The sequence below is a fragment of the Bidens hawaiensis genome, unplaced genomic scaffold (assembly GCF_021521415.1).
Source record: "Bidens hawaiensis isolate Kalapana, Puna unplaced genomic scaffold, B.hawaiensis_p1.1 tig00004269_1, whole genome shotgun sequence".
Lineage (NCBI taxonomy): Eukaryota > Viridiplantae > Streptophyta > Magnoliopsida > Asterales > Asteraceae > Bidens > Bidens hawaiensis.
The window spans coordinates 621155-635991 of record NW_027491256.1 but is presented as its reverse complement, the minus strand read 5'-3'; the positions used below and the strand labels follow the sequence as shown (position 1 = coordinate 635991).

The following is a 14837-nucleotide window of genomic DNA, read 5'->3' as shown; positions in this document are numbered from 1 at the left end:
TCGGCAGTGGAGGCCACCTTCTCCTTCCCCTTCCCGCCGGCAGCCTTCTTCTTCCGCACCAACGGAGGACCATCTGCGGATTCCTCATCAGAACATACGATTAGAGGAATTCCAGCAGAGGTTTCAACATTGAGGGGTCGAGGGTCGAAGAGCGCCTTACCTGGCCGCCTGGCGCTCAGGATCTCGTGGCCTAGCGGGTAGACCTCCACGAACCGATCCGACGTTTGTTCTAGGATGGGCAACTCGTTCTCGTCTAGAGCGCGAGTACCCATCCGAGCGGGACCGTCAGCCTCCCGCGGGTTCAGGAGCGACTGCAAGTCGTTCCTCTCTGAAATAAACAGGAAAGAAGTTAGAAGAAATTCAGAATCAACAAAAAGAAACAAAGCATACCGTAAGGAACAGAGTTCGAACCGTATTCGAGGACGATTGGGATCTTATGCGCATCCGCATCCTTCCAAACCCGGCTCATCCCCAGCATCACCATCCCGGACTCCGCAAACCGGTAAACCGGAGATTGGACTCGGGATATCTTCGCAAACCATTCCGCCTCCTCGTAGTTGGAGGCGTGAAGGCTGGGAAGAGCTTGCCCGTTCTTAAACTTCATGGCAAGGGGGATGGCGCGAGCGGATATGAAGAAGAACTCCCGCTTCCACGCGCGAAGACTGCGCTCGGTTGCGCAAATCTTCAAACCCTTAATCCGGGTTATCAACGTGTACCACCCCTGGATGCACCTCCAAGTGTAGAAGGTCATCAGGCGGTCAACATAGGGCTCAATGCCCAGAATCCGGCACACCCACTCGAAGTGCCGAATCTTGGCAATCGCCATCGGGTGCACCTCGGTCAGGTGCACACCGTGCCTCTCAAGGACACGGTAAACAAACTTTGTCAATGGGAACCTAAGATTCCCATAAACAAAGAATGCAGCATAAACCCCGATCTTGCCTCTGGGGGCATCATACACCGTCTGGTGGGGTTCAGGAAACTCAGGCTCGAGAGACTCGAGCATGAACTTCCTGACGATGTACTGATACAGATCGCCAGGCAGAGCACACTGGCACTCGCCAGCAGTACTCTTGTCATCGGCTGTATATTCGAGATCACGAGACGACATCTTGCAGAAAGAGAGAATAAAACGATTTCAAGAGAATGCTCGACTGAAAGATGAGTATTCGCCGGAAATCGTTCTAAAGATGAAGAGAAAAGTGAAAGGTGTGAATTACAAAGAACCCTCTCCCCCTTTATATACTAATCGCAATTAATGCGATGAATTTAATGCGGAGGAGAGAGAAATCGAAGGTGCAATGAAACTATGACACGTGGCAAAGAGCAAGCTGGCAACAGCTCTTGACAGGACGCATACCATTAATTTCGCGGCCACGCGCCCGAAAAAATCGCGCCCACGCGCCTGAAAAAGCGTCTGGAATGACCATGTACTGTCACGTCACCATAACTTCCTGCACGTCCTGACACAGTCAGAAGAAACCGTCGCACGACGTTTCAGAGGTTTGGACTGTTCTTATCCTTTCACCAACTCTTCGAATTTCAAAATTCAAAAAGATTCAAAAGTAAGCGGGAAAATACCCCTTACCTTGGCAACCAAGTAACCGTAAGACGGATGCGGGTACAGTGTTAAGGCAAAACCCTTCACATACCTAGCACCCGCAGGGAATTGAAGCCAAGAATTACTTGGCAACCAAGTAACCGTAAGACGGATGCGGGTACAGTGTTAAGGCAAAACCCTTCACATACCTAGCACCCCGCAGGGAATTGAAGCCAAGAATACCTTGGCAACCAAGTAACCGTAAGACGGATGCGGGTACAGTGTTAAGGCAAAACCCTTCACATACCTAGCACCCGCAGGGAAGTGAAGCCAAGTATACCTCGGCAACCAAGTAACTATAAGACGGGTGCGGGTACAGTGTTAAGGCAAAACCCTTCACATACCTAGCACCCGCAGGGAATTGACGCCAGGAATACCTTGGAAGTAAAGTAACCGTAAGACGAGCGCGGGTACAGTGTTAAGGCAAAACCCTTCACATACCTAGCGCTCCGCTGGGAATTGAAATCAAGAAGGATTTTCTGGGCAATGCTTGCGGAAACGGAAATAACATCCCCGCATAGCGGGAACGTCGAGAACTACGTTGTTTGAAGCTCCAGGATGGAATTGGTGGTTTTAACATAATTGATCACTATGTTCAAAACTACCAAAACCTCATGGAGAATCCACACAAGTGGGACTCAACGCTCCTGACTTGCGGGGAGGTTACAGACCTACCCGCATCATACCCAAAGATCAAGCAGGAAAGTCGGGAATTTCTGCAAGTGACAAGGACTTCCGCGGGAAGAATCCCCATGGAAAACCTTAAAAAACCCTTTTCAAAACCCTTTGCTTAAGTCCAAAAGTTCACCTCACTTTATTAAACACTCATGAGAAGAACATTGGACTGGGGGGACTTGAAGAGGTAGGTCCCAGCAGAGCCCAGTTGGACCCGCAAGACTCACCTTGAAGAGGGACGTCTGCGCAGAAACCAACTGGATCCGCAGGACCCACCATGCTCAGAGACGTGACGTCCTTACGCGCAGTACGCAAGCTGTTCCCGCAGGAAATGCCTCCCAATGGTGAAGGACTCCGCCTGTTCCCGCAGCTTCGGATACAAGCCATCAGGGAAGGCCACCCGCGCAGCAAGGCTACACGCACAAGGCACTTAGCTCTCAATCACTCAGTGTCACCTGAAGGAATGAGCAAAGCCGGGAACAATCCCGCACAAGGGCGGGAGGGGGAATACTCCCGCCCAAATAAGCCAGTCCGTACGATACGAGAAGATCTTCTGTACTGTACCTGACGAGGTATGGGCAAAAGATCTGACTAAAGATACGACAGCTTATTGACAACAGTATGGTGAGCAGCATGCTCCTGTACTGTATGTCACTATTAGCCGCTGCCTACTCACCAACTACTGCCATACCACGTGCATAGCCGGCAGTTGGTGGAAAAGGAATAGTACACAGCAGGCCTGGTCACTATCAGCCGCTGCCTACCCACCAACTACCAGCAGGGCACGTGCGTAGGCCACTGTTGGTTGAACAGGAATACTATTCAGCAGGCCACACCTCCTTGGAAACATACATTCGGCTATAAATACCACAAATGGTATGACCATCTCATCTTATCATATCTTAACATATCTCATCATATTATGCCTGATATCTGCTCTAGCAATCTCTTAATATACATATATATTTAAAGAGCAACCTAGTCTGATTCTCACGCCGGAGGGTGGTCACAAGGAGGAAACCCCCCTTCTCAGTGACAAGCTCACGGTGTCTGTTTTGCAGGTTATCAGAAGAACCATATTCTCTGGGTCTAACCCCTCGTGGGAAACATCTATCTAACCCCCAGGTTACCCGTAATCTGCCCGGGGTCCATTAGTGTTTCTTCAATATCACAGTTACACACTGCTTTTACGTTTACGAATTTTCTTCTAGTGACAAAGCTAATATTGAATTTCATTATATGACTGAATTCATAAAAATCATTACTATTTTAATAAGGTTCTCATCCATTCCTTTACCCTATATCAAAAAAATCTTAAAGTGTGCGTTGTGGAGCCGCCACCATAGCCACGAGCGGCCTGGCACGAGCAACGTCGCCCACGAACACCGCAACAAGGTGGCGCGATGGACGGCGTAAAGGGGCTTCTGCGAGCCCGGGCGAGCAGGGTAGTGGCGGCAGAAGGGAAGCTGGTCTTCTTTCCTTTATTTTTTTTTCTTTTTTATTTTTTTAGTGTGTATGTTTGTAAAATTGGTGAAGTGGAGAAGAAGAAGATGGTGAAGAAGGAAGAGTGGTTTTTTTTAGCATAATCTTTACTGGGCTTAAACTTTGGTCAGTTTTTTTATTTTTATTTTTTTTTATTTTGAGTTATTATTTAATAAAATTTGGGCTTTTATTTATATAATCTATAATTTATTAAGTTTTGGTTTTTTTTCTAGTACTAGTATATAATTTTTATCTTTTATTACAAAATATTATCTTTTAATTTATATTCTTCTTTAAAGTTTAAAAAAAATCAGAGAATTCGTTGAAGCCACTGTTCGCCTGAACCACAACAGCCTCAGGCGACTTCAGAAGTGACTTTAGTGAGTGTCCAGTCAGCATTGCATCACACAATATTATTGGATGAATTCGGAGTCCGGTTTCAACGGCAACACACAGTCTTAGGTGTCAAACGGTGACGGTTGTAGCAAGAAATAAGGAGATGAAAAATTATTTGATTAAATTTCTTTGTAAAGACTTTTTTTACGTATACAAATTTTCTACTATTGACAAAGCTAATATTGAATTTCTTTATATTTTTTATAACCACCGAATTCTCTAAATATACAAACTACTGGCTAAATTCATCACATCTTTAATCGGGTGACAAAGCTAATATTGAATTTCTTTATATGGCTGAATTCATGAAAATTAATTACTATTTTAATATATTTTTTTTATCATTTAACCAATAGTCTTTCACTAAAACCCAAAACACAAATGAGAAAACAAATTAGGATTAATTTCATATTAACAATGGGCCTACACTAAAGCCCAAAAGGCCCACTATTTAAAACTTATCAATCAACCACCATTTCCCTCCTGAAATCCATCCCATTTATCAATTCCAGTGTGTGTCTGAAGCGAAAATAATATTAATAATATGATCCGAGAGTTTGATCGCTAAAAATTATTAGGGTTTATACAAATGCCGAAGATCATGGAAGATCTATCTGTGTACGAATCTACCTTCAATTTCATCACTCAAGGTATCATCTATCTGCTACCTTAATTGTTTACCTAATTCTCTCAATCATTACGATTTCACCGATATTATTATTATTATTAATTATTATTTGTGGTTAGATTGACGAATAAGTAGCTGATTCTCTACTAATAGTAGTTACGGACTGGATTGTGATTTGTTCGTGTGGTTTTCGTATTGTGCAACGAAATGGAAGCTTGAGTTTGAATTTGATAGCTGTTTATGTAATTGTTCGTGTGGTTTTTTAGTACTAGCTATGGATTTATCTCTAAGAATCAGAATTTGCATCTGTGTGATTGCAAATCGTTCGTGTGGTTTTCGTATTGTGTAACGACGACTTGTAGTTTAACTGACGGTAGCTGTTATAGATAGTTAAACACAATCGGTTTGATAATCGAAGCTTGAATTTGAGTTTTCAGCTATGAGTCTGTTAATACTTCAGGTTTTTGTTACACTTGTTGTAATTGCTTGTGTTATTGTAAATTTTAATTGGGGATAGATAAACCCTAGGTGGAGGAAAGACGACAGTATAACTGATTTGATGTTATGAGCTAGAATAATAGAGATTATTGTATTATTAGAGTTAAATGTTTTAAACAAAATAGATTTGTAATGATGGATCAATACAATTATATATATGACAAAATTTTACATTAAATCTTGGCTGAGAAGATGTAGAGTTTTAGGGTTTGTTACTGGGCTCTTGACATTTAGAGCCGTATATTGCTACATTTTGCAATGAGAAACCAGGTTTTAGTCGGTTAAAGAAGACGATAACAAGCTTATTATTTTGTTTGTGTTCTGAATTTTAACTTTGAGGCTCAAACTAGGATACATGCTAAAGGCTGGTACACTGAAGATTCCAATAACATGTTCATAGTTTATCATCACTTCGTTAATGAGTTGCTATTGCTTTAGCAGTGATAACTATAACTTAATCTATCTTCTTTGTTGATTATAATAATTTCTGCTGAAACAGATGAGCCCAAAGTAGCAGAAAAGACAAAGGGTAAGGCGAAAACTCGAGGAAAAAAAGCTCTTGCTGACATCAGCAACATGTCACGAGGATCTACAGGTTTAAACCAGGATTACAATTCAGGGCCAAGTTTAGATGCTTTAAGAAAACACATTGAGCAGCTTCAACAGGTACATCTTGTTTATGGTGACATCCCATGCTTTTGTTGGAGTATTAATCTATGGTGTAATTACTAATTAGTTTCCACATCAGCATCTATTTAGCTAATATTTGTCAATGTATGTTTAATTAGTGGTTAAAGTTTCTTTTTTATATGATCCAGGAAAAAGCAGTACTTATGAAGCACTTAACAGAGAAAAAGTATCTTCCTTTCTCCATTTCATGCTGCTGTGGAATTTTTAAATCATTGTTGTTTATTCTTATAATTTTATTGCAGTAAAGTGATTGAACTAAGTGGTTATGAGATGCAGAAACTGAGGGTCACTTTACAGAAGATGAAGGAGCAGAATTTGCAACTTGCTCAGTCTAACAGTCAAATGCAAACAGTCAGTTTTCCCATAATTAGTTAAACTTCTATATACTTTTTTTTTTCTTTTTTGTGATATGCATTTGAATGTCTATGCTGTAGGAACTGCGCGCGATCAAGGAAAAGGTTAGTAATCCAGCAAAATATTAAGTAACTTCTTGTTCTGTTTTACTTTTAACAGGGGTCATATACTCATATTCATACCGCTTGTTTTGTTGTTTGACTCAGCAAAAAGTTCTGAGTCATGAGCTTGCATGCAAAAATGGCATGATTATTGCAAAAAACTTGGAGTTGGAGGTCAGTTAGTTAATAACTTGATATCTTTATCACTTAGTTGATGGCAAACATGATACACGGTACATTTGTGCATTTTATTTCAGGAAAAAAATAAAACCAGAATGTGTGAATCAAATTATAGTGATGTAAGTACATAAACGGTTATTAATTAAATTGTTGTATAATCTTATAATATCTTAACATGGTCAATATTTTATATTTTCACTTGTAGCACAATAAGGTGACTGAACCAGTGGAGACAGAAGTTGGTACCGTAGCAGAAGGCGATGATGACAAAAACGATACTAACAGCAGCAGAGAGATATTCAAAGGTGTGTGTTTATTTATCTTTGATTCTTTTCTCATCTACTTTTTTAACATGTTGATTGTTGATTTTACTAATAAACGTTTCAACAGTTCAAGATAATAATGACAAGGGTAAATCCAAAAGGCTCCAAAAAAGAAGGCAATCTGCAAAGTTTAACGTTGAAGACTCACTGAAGATGACCGATATCGATGATGTTACACCATGTTCATTACCTGTTGATGGTCATGATCATGATGATGGTAAAATGAAAGTGAATGATTATGATTCAGGGACTTCATTGTCATCTAAAACGGAAGATAAAGGTGATTCTTCTCAAGAATCAAGAAAAACATCTCTTTCGAGGCCGGTACGTGTATCAGCCAAGAAAGTTCAGTCTTACAAAGAAATTAATGTTAATGCGAAGATGAGAAGAGAGTGAGTCTATTTCAAACTTTTTGATATGTGACAGTTCTTTGTACATTCATGTGGTTCATCAGTTTGACTTTGACCTCCAACAATTTAGAGCCCCTTTTATATCATAAAGATGGGTGGTACAAAATATATGATATAGCTAAATCTTTGTCTGACTGCATTTGCTGTATTTGGTTATAAGTAGGAAATTAAGATGTTTATAAACTGTTAGCAACCGATCGAACTGTCTGCACCTAATCAGCTATTTCAATCAGTTTCAGGTTTATGCAGTTTGGTTTTGGAATAAAAACTTACTCAAGAATAATGATATTTTCAATCACTACCTTGTAGGCTTGTGCTCCACATATAAAGGACGAAATTGACTAGTTAAACTTGTATCACTGTGGGCAATTAATTTCCCTACTTTAAAACACTAAAAGATTTTTTTTATCACATCTAGAGGAAAATAACCAACAAAGAATAGCATCCAGTGATCGTCGTCTTTGGGCAATCGACTATGTTTTTGCGCAATCGTCCTTGTAGTCTTCGTTGTAGTCATCCCACTTCATAAGGTTCAATATATTGAAAGGAAGATTCTTATAATTTACAAGAATTTTAACTAAGATAAGTTGAGCAACTAAATAAGGTACTAGTAACATAAAAAATGTAATAATCACATAAGAAAGAAATTAATGTGCTTTAAAAGTAAATAAAATTTATTCTAGCTCTATATAATATACAGATTAAAAAAACTCCTTTAACCCAAGTTGATATATTCCTTGTATCAAAAATACACGTACATATGAAATCATCGGTTAACATTGGTTACTCGCATAATCATTACGCATATATAGGCTATGTAGGTGTTTTTTCTTGTTGATGTGGATGTCATGTAGATTCTTTTGTTCACGCGGATATCATATAGATTCTTTTGTTGACGTGAAAGTCTATTTCATCGGTTCTTTTAACTGTTTTATATAAAAAAAATTGTAACACATCTTTGCACACTTGAAAGTTACTTCATTAACTAACTTTGATTAGTATATTAAAGAGCTTTAGAGACTTGATATATGAGATTTTTTATATTTTAAATATTACTTATGTTGATTTTTTATGTTATTAACTTACATAATAGACGAGGATGACATTGTTCATGCTTTTCACATTGATAACCCACAAAGTAAAAAAGGTTATAGGATGTTGATATCTCGATATGAAGCATAAAGGTGTTACATGATCACTATGCAAACATATATCAACTAATTATTATTTACACACTAAAGTAGCCATTACATTTGACTATTTGTTGCTTTCCATGTTTTGCTTGGATTTGTTTGTGGTTCTACTAAACCTTAAAAACGTGCATATGAAAAGGAATGCACTGTTCAAGTACATGCTAAACAAAAAGTTGATGAAATAATAACCTAAGATACTAAGATATAGGCATTTTTATATTATCATTGCTTTATTTTATTTAGTTGCGTTAAAACTATTATGAATATATTGCAATTAAGTTTAAACTACACTAGTATCATTATTAATGATGATTAGTTTTATGACAAAACAAAAAACAAAACATCTTCGGATGGCTTTGACAAACTTATAAAATACTACATCACTGAACCGGAAGTCTTATTCGTATGTGGGATTTGTGGTCAAAGATTCATCGGATGTGCGATGTTTTGTTAACAGAGATTTTTTTCTTGGTTTCTATTTGCGTGTGATGGATAAGATTTGACCAAACTGGACCAGTCTATTCATTGTGTACAACACTAATGTGATCATGATCATCATGCAAGCAAGTATAAATCAGCTATTTCATATGGCAATTTGACATCTCTTGCTTTCCTTTCTTCGTGGTTTTATGTTTACCAAAAACATATCTATCGAACCTTAAAAGAAGTTCATATGTAAACGAAAAGGAGTGCCCTAGTCAAGCACACATAAAACCGAAAAAAAATGATAAAATAACGACTTAATGAGACTAAAATTAGACTCAAATAAGACGCCATAATATTAGGGATTGATTGTTGGTCACTAACTTCAACCACATGAAAATCGGTCTCCAATATTATTAGTAATTGGTTAGTTAGTCTCGAATATCATGTATTGTGGACTGATGTATCAGTGTCGATTAATCTTTGACGGTTCTTTTAGTGAATAAAGTTTCATTCTTTTTCGAAAATAAATAGAATTTTATCTTCAAACGATATGGTAGCTATAATGACTTAAGATATGTTAAAAATGATACCCTAATGGCCTATTATAAACACTTTTATCTTTATTTATCTATTTTACTTGCTTTTGACTTTTGGCTAGCTTTGGATATCCCAACCTCTGTCCCTTTTGACAATAATTTGAAAGAAAGCTAAAATGCTATATATAAGTAAAGCATTTTATTTACACTCAAAACCCTCTTAATATTCACCACACCATATCTCTCTCTTTTGTTTGGTAACATATGGAGGAGGCATATAAACAATTAAATTGGGAGTGGGACTACCAAGAAGAGGTAGGTATATGCATATTGGTGATCTCATTTTAGTTTATGAAGTTAGCTTCTAGGTTTAAGTTGTTTTCGGATTCTCTTATACATGATAGTTTATTGTGATTTCTCTTATCCGAGTTAGGAACACGTGGCTTAAAATGCCTATGAAAAATGACATTTTAATTAGTTCTATCCTCATAACTTATTTTTTCTTTAATGTTGGCAGTTGGGTTATAAATTATATTATATTCATTTTGATCACTATTAGGATCAATGGAAGCTTGCTCAATTCCACTCGATTTTGGAATTGGAAACAAGAATTGCATTTGTTTACAAAGAGACTGCTAGAAAGAGTGATGAAATGTTGCATTACAAACATCTCTTAACAAAAACCATCAATGACAGAGATAATTTTCAATTCAAATGTCGTGTACTTTCAAAAGACCTCATCCGTCAACATGAAACTAAAAAAATTGAAGACGGCGCTTCCATTGTGAGAACCACTCAGACTAGTTATATAGAAGACAAATTCATCATAAAACTTGATAACGCTCTACTAACTAAAAGATTGCCAGAGAAAGGGAAGTTTTTGCAAGCAGTGATGGATGCAGGTGCTCTACTCCAAAACCTTCTCTTTGATGGCAAAATGCACCACCAAAACGTAATGCAATCAAGATTCCTACGACTACTTGCATACCACCACTATCATCAACCACCACTCGTCCAATATACCTTCATCAAGATTAACTGTAAATGTAATAATATGTGTCAAAAAAACACGATTTAGTAGTTGGCTATGAGTTTCTTCGGGTCACCAAGATTCAAAAAGTTGTTCACCCCAATATGTTAAACTTAATTACTTCTTGATGTGCCTAATTTTATTTTTTATTTGTTTTTATTTCTACTTCAAATGATAAAAAGTAGAAGATATCTTCATCAAAGTACAAGATAAGATTTAATGGAGTGATTAATTTTTTATTAACATTTAACACAACCCAAACTATATTTGAATAACGGGTAAGCGAGCAACAAGCTGCGCCGCTATCCCCTTTTGGATCGCAAAGCCTATTCTACTAAATATTTAATGGAGTTAAATGTAGTGGGTCTTGCAAAACAAAAACCATAGTGCAAGGGTCTAACTGCAATTCTCCAATCTTTTTGCCGTTAATTCCACAAGTTGTTCGATCTTCGGTTCGAATTCCGTCATCAGGTATCATAGTTATGATCTATTTTGATTCATTAGGCTTCTAATTCGGCTATGGTTTAATAGTGTTCAAAATCTTAGATGATTGTTTTTTTAGTTTTGTCACACATCTCTGGGCTTGTATATAAACCGTATGTTAAGTGAACAGTTCGTGAATCGTTCAGCATGAAGTTTGTTTATGTTTATATATTTAATAAATGAATGAACAATTACAAAAATTTTTGTTCATTTAGTTAAATGAACGGACATGAGCACATGTCTCGTTCTTTCATTCATGTTCGTTCATTTATATATGCTTGTTCGTTTACATTCATTAATGTTCTTTATTTTACGAACTTTTTAGGCCTAACACATTTTTCTTCGCATCATTTATAAGTGGTTTTAGCTCAGTTATATATGTTTGGTTATGTTCGTTTTACTGTTAATGAACAAACATAAACGAACACAAACATTTTTATTTTCTTAGCGAACGAACACGAACAAGAAAACCTACGTTTAAGTGTTTGTGTTCGATCAGATTTGTGGTTTAAGTTAAATGAACAAACAAGAACATGGTTTGTTTGTGTCCATTCGGTTTGTTAACAAGCGTATCCCCAAATCTCTAAAATAGGCGATCGATACTTATGATGGACTATAATCTTAAATGGATTTTGAAGTCAGATTGATCAACTCTTGGAGAGGGTTCATTGCAAGAAAATCCTTTCAACGAATTATTTTACCGTAATTTCAAAACTTATCATGAAGTGATTGATGAGATGTACAATCAACCGGATCATGTGATTCTCCATACATGAGAGGCTCAGAGCGGTAAGTTTTGATGTGTTGTATAATACTTTTTTTAGATTTTTTTTTTGTGTTAGTAGACATTTATATTTTGAGAGTTCGTTACTTTATAACATCTGCGGCTTTGTGGATCTTATGTATTTCAGTTCAGTTGTTAAGCTTTTTTAGGCTTGTAGCAATTGGATGTTCATGTTGAAAATATTTGTTCTAAGAAGTTATTTGCTAGTTTTCACAGTGGTTTTAGACATACATGTTATCTTTTTTTTTTCCTTTTAAATGTTTATAGTACTTTCTATGAAAATGGTCACTATATTAACATCATACTCATCATAGGCATATGAATCATTATATACACAGAATGCCATTTTCCATCTTAGTAGTTACAATAACGCGAATAGCACACCGTAGTCATGGGCATGCGCAGTCAATAGTGATACTACAACTAGTGAAGACAATAGTATGGTAGTCGGTATTGACGAGCATGCCATTGCGTGAATGCTGCTAGATGCACCTGAAACCCTTCTGCCGCCTGGACCACCACAGTAGGGTATTATCCCGGGCCCACAACCTTGTAGCACCCCAAATGGTGGCGATCCTGGTGGTGATCCTGGTACAGGGCTGTACCCACCACCAGAGACCATCACAGGATTACCGCCACCTAGTATGTTCCCAGGAACACAACTGTCTTGTGTTTGTCCAGTTGCGTAGCAACCTGGTGGTGTGGTCCCATAGCGGTTGCCACCTGGTGGTATTGTGCCTGGAGGGTAGCCATAATCACCACCATCAGGCGGTATTGGTATTGTGCCTGGAGGGTTGCCACCACTTGGTTGACCATCAACCGGTGGATTAATAATAGGAGGACCACCATCACCGCCAGGTGGTGGATTGCCACCTACATTGCTGCATAACAATAACATATCAAATAACTTAGGAATTTGAACATTAAATTGTTAAAAGTTAAAAAACAAGACCAAAAAAGTTAACCACTAAATCACCTTGGGACACCAACGAGGACACCCGCGTGCATAGTAAGTTGGTTTATAAGGTAAGCCGACATTGGCGGGACACTGGATGCCCTGTCGTATTGAATACTGATCTCCGCACCTGAGGGCACAAAGAATGCACCATTAACCATCAAGTCCCCTTCCGACCTCCAATTCCACCCCTTCCATTCATCGTCCTTCGCTTCCATTCGCTTCGTCACCTATGCATATATATACATTTGCAACTAAATGCATATAATAATACTAAACACTATATAATATAGTTATGTACTTATGTACCTCTTTATGTGAATCAGGCAGGGCAACAAATCTGTTGCCCTGACTGTTAATGGTGGGAGCCGCACTCCCACCAATGGCATACAGTTTCCATTCAGTGTAGTCATTATTTACAACATGGAAATACCCGTGTCTGCATCTTGGCATTCTCTCCACGAGCCCTTCTCCAAAGTGATTGAAAGCGACCGTCACCTATACAAGCACTCGCTATCAGTTTAATGTATTATTATATTCATAGCGCGTATTATGTTAGTTATATTTTTAACTCTAATTATTATAGGCTACCTGCATACCGGCATCGGCCAAAAAATCATCAGAATGACCTAATAACATGACCTTATCATGATCGGTAAAATAAGAATTGGTCACTGTGACCGCGGTGGATCCATGTGTGATATCAACCAAGCCATCGGTACACCTAGCAAAAGAACAATGGTCAATCCACATATTCCGTACCCCCTTGATTGTTAATCCATCACCGTCCGATTTCCCTCTGTTCACAATATCAGTTGGACTCACCCTTATCTTACTCTTCCCTGATGGCTCACAATCATGTATGTAAAGCCCATGAATGATTATGTTTCCCACATTTTCAATCACAATGCACCCTTTCCCGGTTACATGTACGATAGCCCCACGCCCGTCAATGGTTTTCGAGCTGCTGACCACAAGCTCGGTTTTTAGATTTATGTGCATGTCATTGGCAAATATGATCCATAATGGCTCGGGTTGTATGACCGCGTGTCTTAGTGTCCCTGGTGGAGGGTTTTCGGGGTCATTATCAGACGGATCGGAGACCACATATATTTGGCCTCCTTTGCCTCCCATTGCACCCTGACCAAAACCGATAGCGCAGTCAGCGAGACGTTGGCGGTCATTGGCCCAGTTTGGGTCACACCGCCAACAATCGTCGACTGGGTTACCGGTCTGGCAAGGAGTTTGATCTTTTGATTGAAAGTATAACGGGTTCGTTTCAAGTATTCGCCTTCTTGAGGCTATTGAAGTATTTACTTTCCTGACATTTGGGAAAATATGAGAAGTTATCAAAGCAAAGTTAGAAAAAAAAACATATATGTATAAAGTTTTTGTAACATTCATAGAAAAGAAAGAAACCTAGATTTTATATAATCTCCTAATAAGCATTACCAAGATGGGAACTTGCTAACAATCTAATTATTTAGGTTTTTTTTGGGTAGAAATAGAGGGTTTTTATTTTTATTTTATTTTATTTTTTTTAAGGTTTTTTGAAAATCTTGAGAAAATAAAAGAACCCCAGATGGTTTTCTTGATAAACTATATATGAATGTGAATAAAAAATGGGTGGATATGTGTGTGTGAGGGGGTGTTATAAGCTTAAGGTGAGACATACATACCTTTGTAGTTGTAGAACAATGGCTTCAGGGTCAGGGTGTTGATGAGGGAGGGTGGTTCTAATAAAAGTGTTGGATATGCAACAAGTTACATAAAGCATGAATGTCAAGAGACAAATGCATGTACTTGGAGACATCTCTTGACCAATGTTTTGTGGGATGGATAAATTTGCATTTGATAAGAACACGTATTTATATAAATGAAAAAGAAAAGTGAAAGTATATTTTATTTTTTGGGGAGATAGTGAAACATATATGGGGTTCATATATATTAGGGTTTATATTTACGCATGAAGTTATTGATTAATTGAATTGCAAGTAAAGTAAAGATTTAATTTGGCATGAAAAGTTAATTAAGAGATAAATATTATTGCCGCATGCAATTTTTGTTCATAATTAGTAACATTCTTATCTTGC

The 14837-nt window shown here is 37.9% G+C and overlaps 2 protein-coding genes across 2 annotated transcripts; one reads left to right on the top strand and one right to left on the bottom strand.

Moving 5' to 3' along the window:
* The first annotated feature begins 4705 nt into the window (after positions 1–4705).
* On the top strand, positions 4706–7323 carry LOC143625954 (uncharacterized). The gene is made up of 9 exons (XM_077096164.1): positions 4706–4803; positions 5779–5945; positions 6098–6135; positions 6212–6320; positions 6404–6427; positions 6530–6598; positions 6682–6723; positions 6810–6909; positions 6995–7323. Exons 1-9 carry the CDS (start codon positions 4743–4745, stop codon positions 7321–7323), a joined length of 939 nt encoding a protein of 312 aa, XP_076952279.1. The 5' UTR covers positions 4706–4742.
* A 4717-nt stretch (positions 7324–12040) lies between these two features.
* On the bottom strand, positions 12041–14636 carry LOC143625943 (putative pectate lyase 18). The gene is made up of 5 exons (XM_077096154.1): positions 14424–14636; positions 13336–14065; positions 13054–13242; positions 12766–12974; positions 12041–12670 (listed from the first exon to the last, which is right to left on the bottom strand). Exons 1-5 carry the CDS (start codon positions 14555–14557, stop codon positions 12151–12153), a joined length of 1782 nt encoding a protein of 593 aa, XP_076952269.1. The 5' UTR covers positions 14558–14636; the 3' UTR covers positions 12041–12150.
* Positions 14637–14837: the final 201 nt, after the last annotated feature.

What these genes read in the sequence shown, in the direction of transcription:
- LOC143625943 (XM_077096154.1), bottom strand. Translation starts at nt 14,557, where the DNA reads ATGTCTCCAAGTACATGCATTTGTCTCTTGACATTCATGCTTTATGTA. An exon ending in TGCCTGATTCACATAAAGAG is followed by an intron (nt 12,975 to 13,053) that starts GTACATAAGTAC and finishes ATATATGCATAG; the next exon opens with GTGACGAAGCGAATGGAAGC. An exon ending in GTCCTCGTTGGTGTCCCAAG is followed by an intron (nt 12,671 to 12,765) that starts GTGATTTAGTGG and finishes ATTGTTATGCAG; the next exon opens with CAATGTAGGTGGCAATCCAC.
- LOC143625954 (XM_077096164.1), top strand. Translation starts at nt 4,743, where the DNA reads ATGCCGAAGATCATGGAAGATCTATCTGTGTACGAATCTACCTTCAAT. An exon ending in ACATTGAGCAGCTTCAACAG is followed by an intron (nt 5,946 to 6,097) that starts GTACATCTTGTT and finishes TATATGATCCAG; the next exon opens with GAAAAAGCAGTACTTATGAA. An exon ending in AAGCACTTAACAGAGAAAAA is followed by an intron (nt 6,136 to 6,211) that starts GTATCTTCCTTT and finishes ATTTTATTGCAG; the next exon opens with TAAAGTGATTGAACTAAGTG.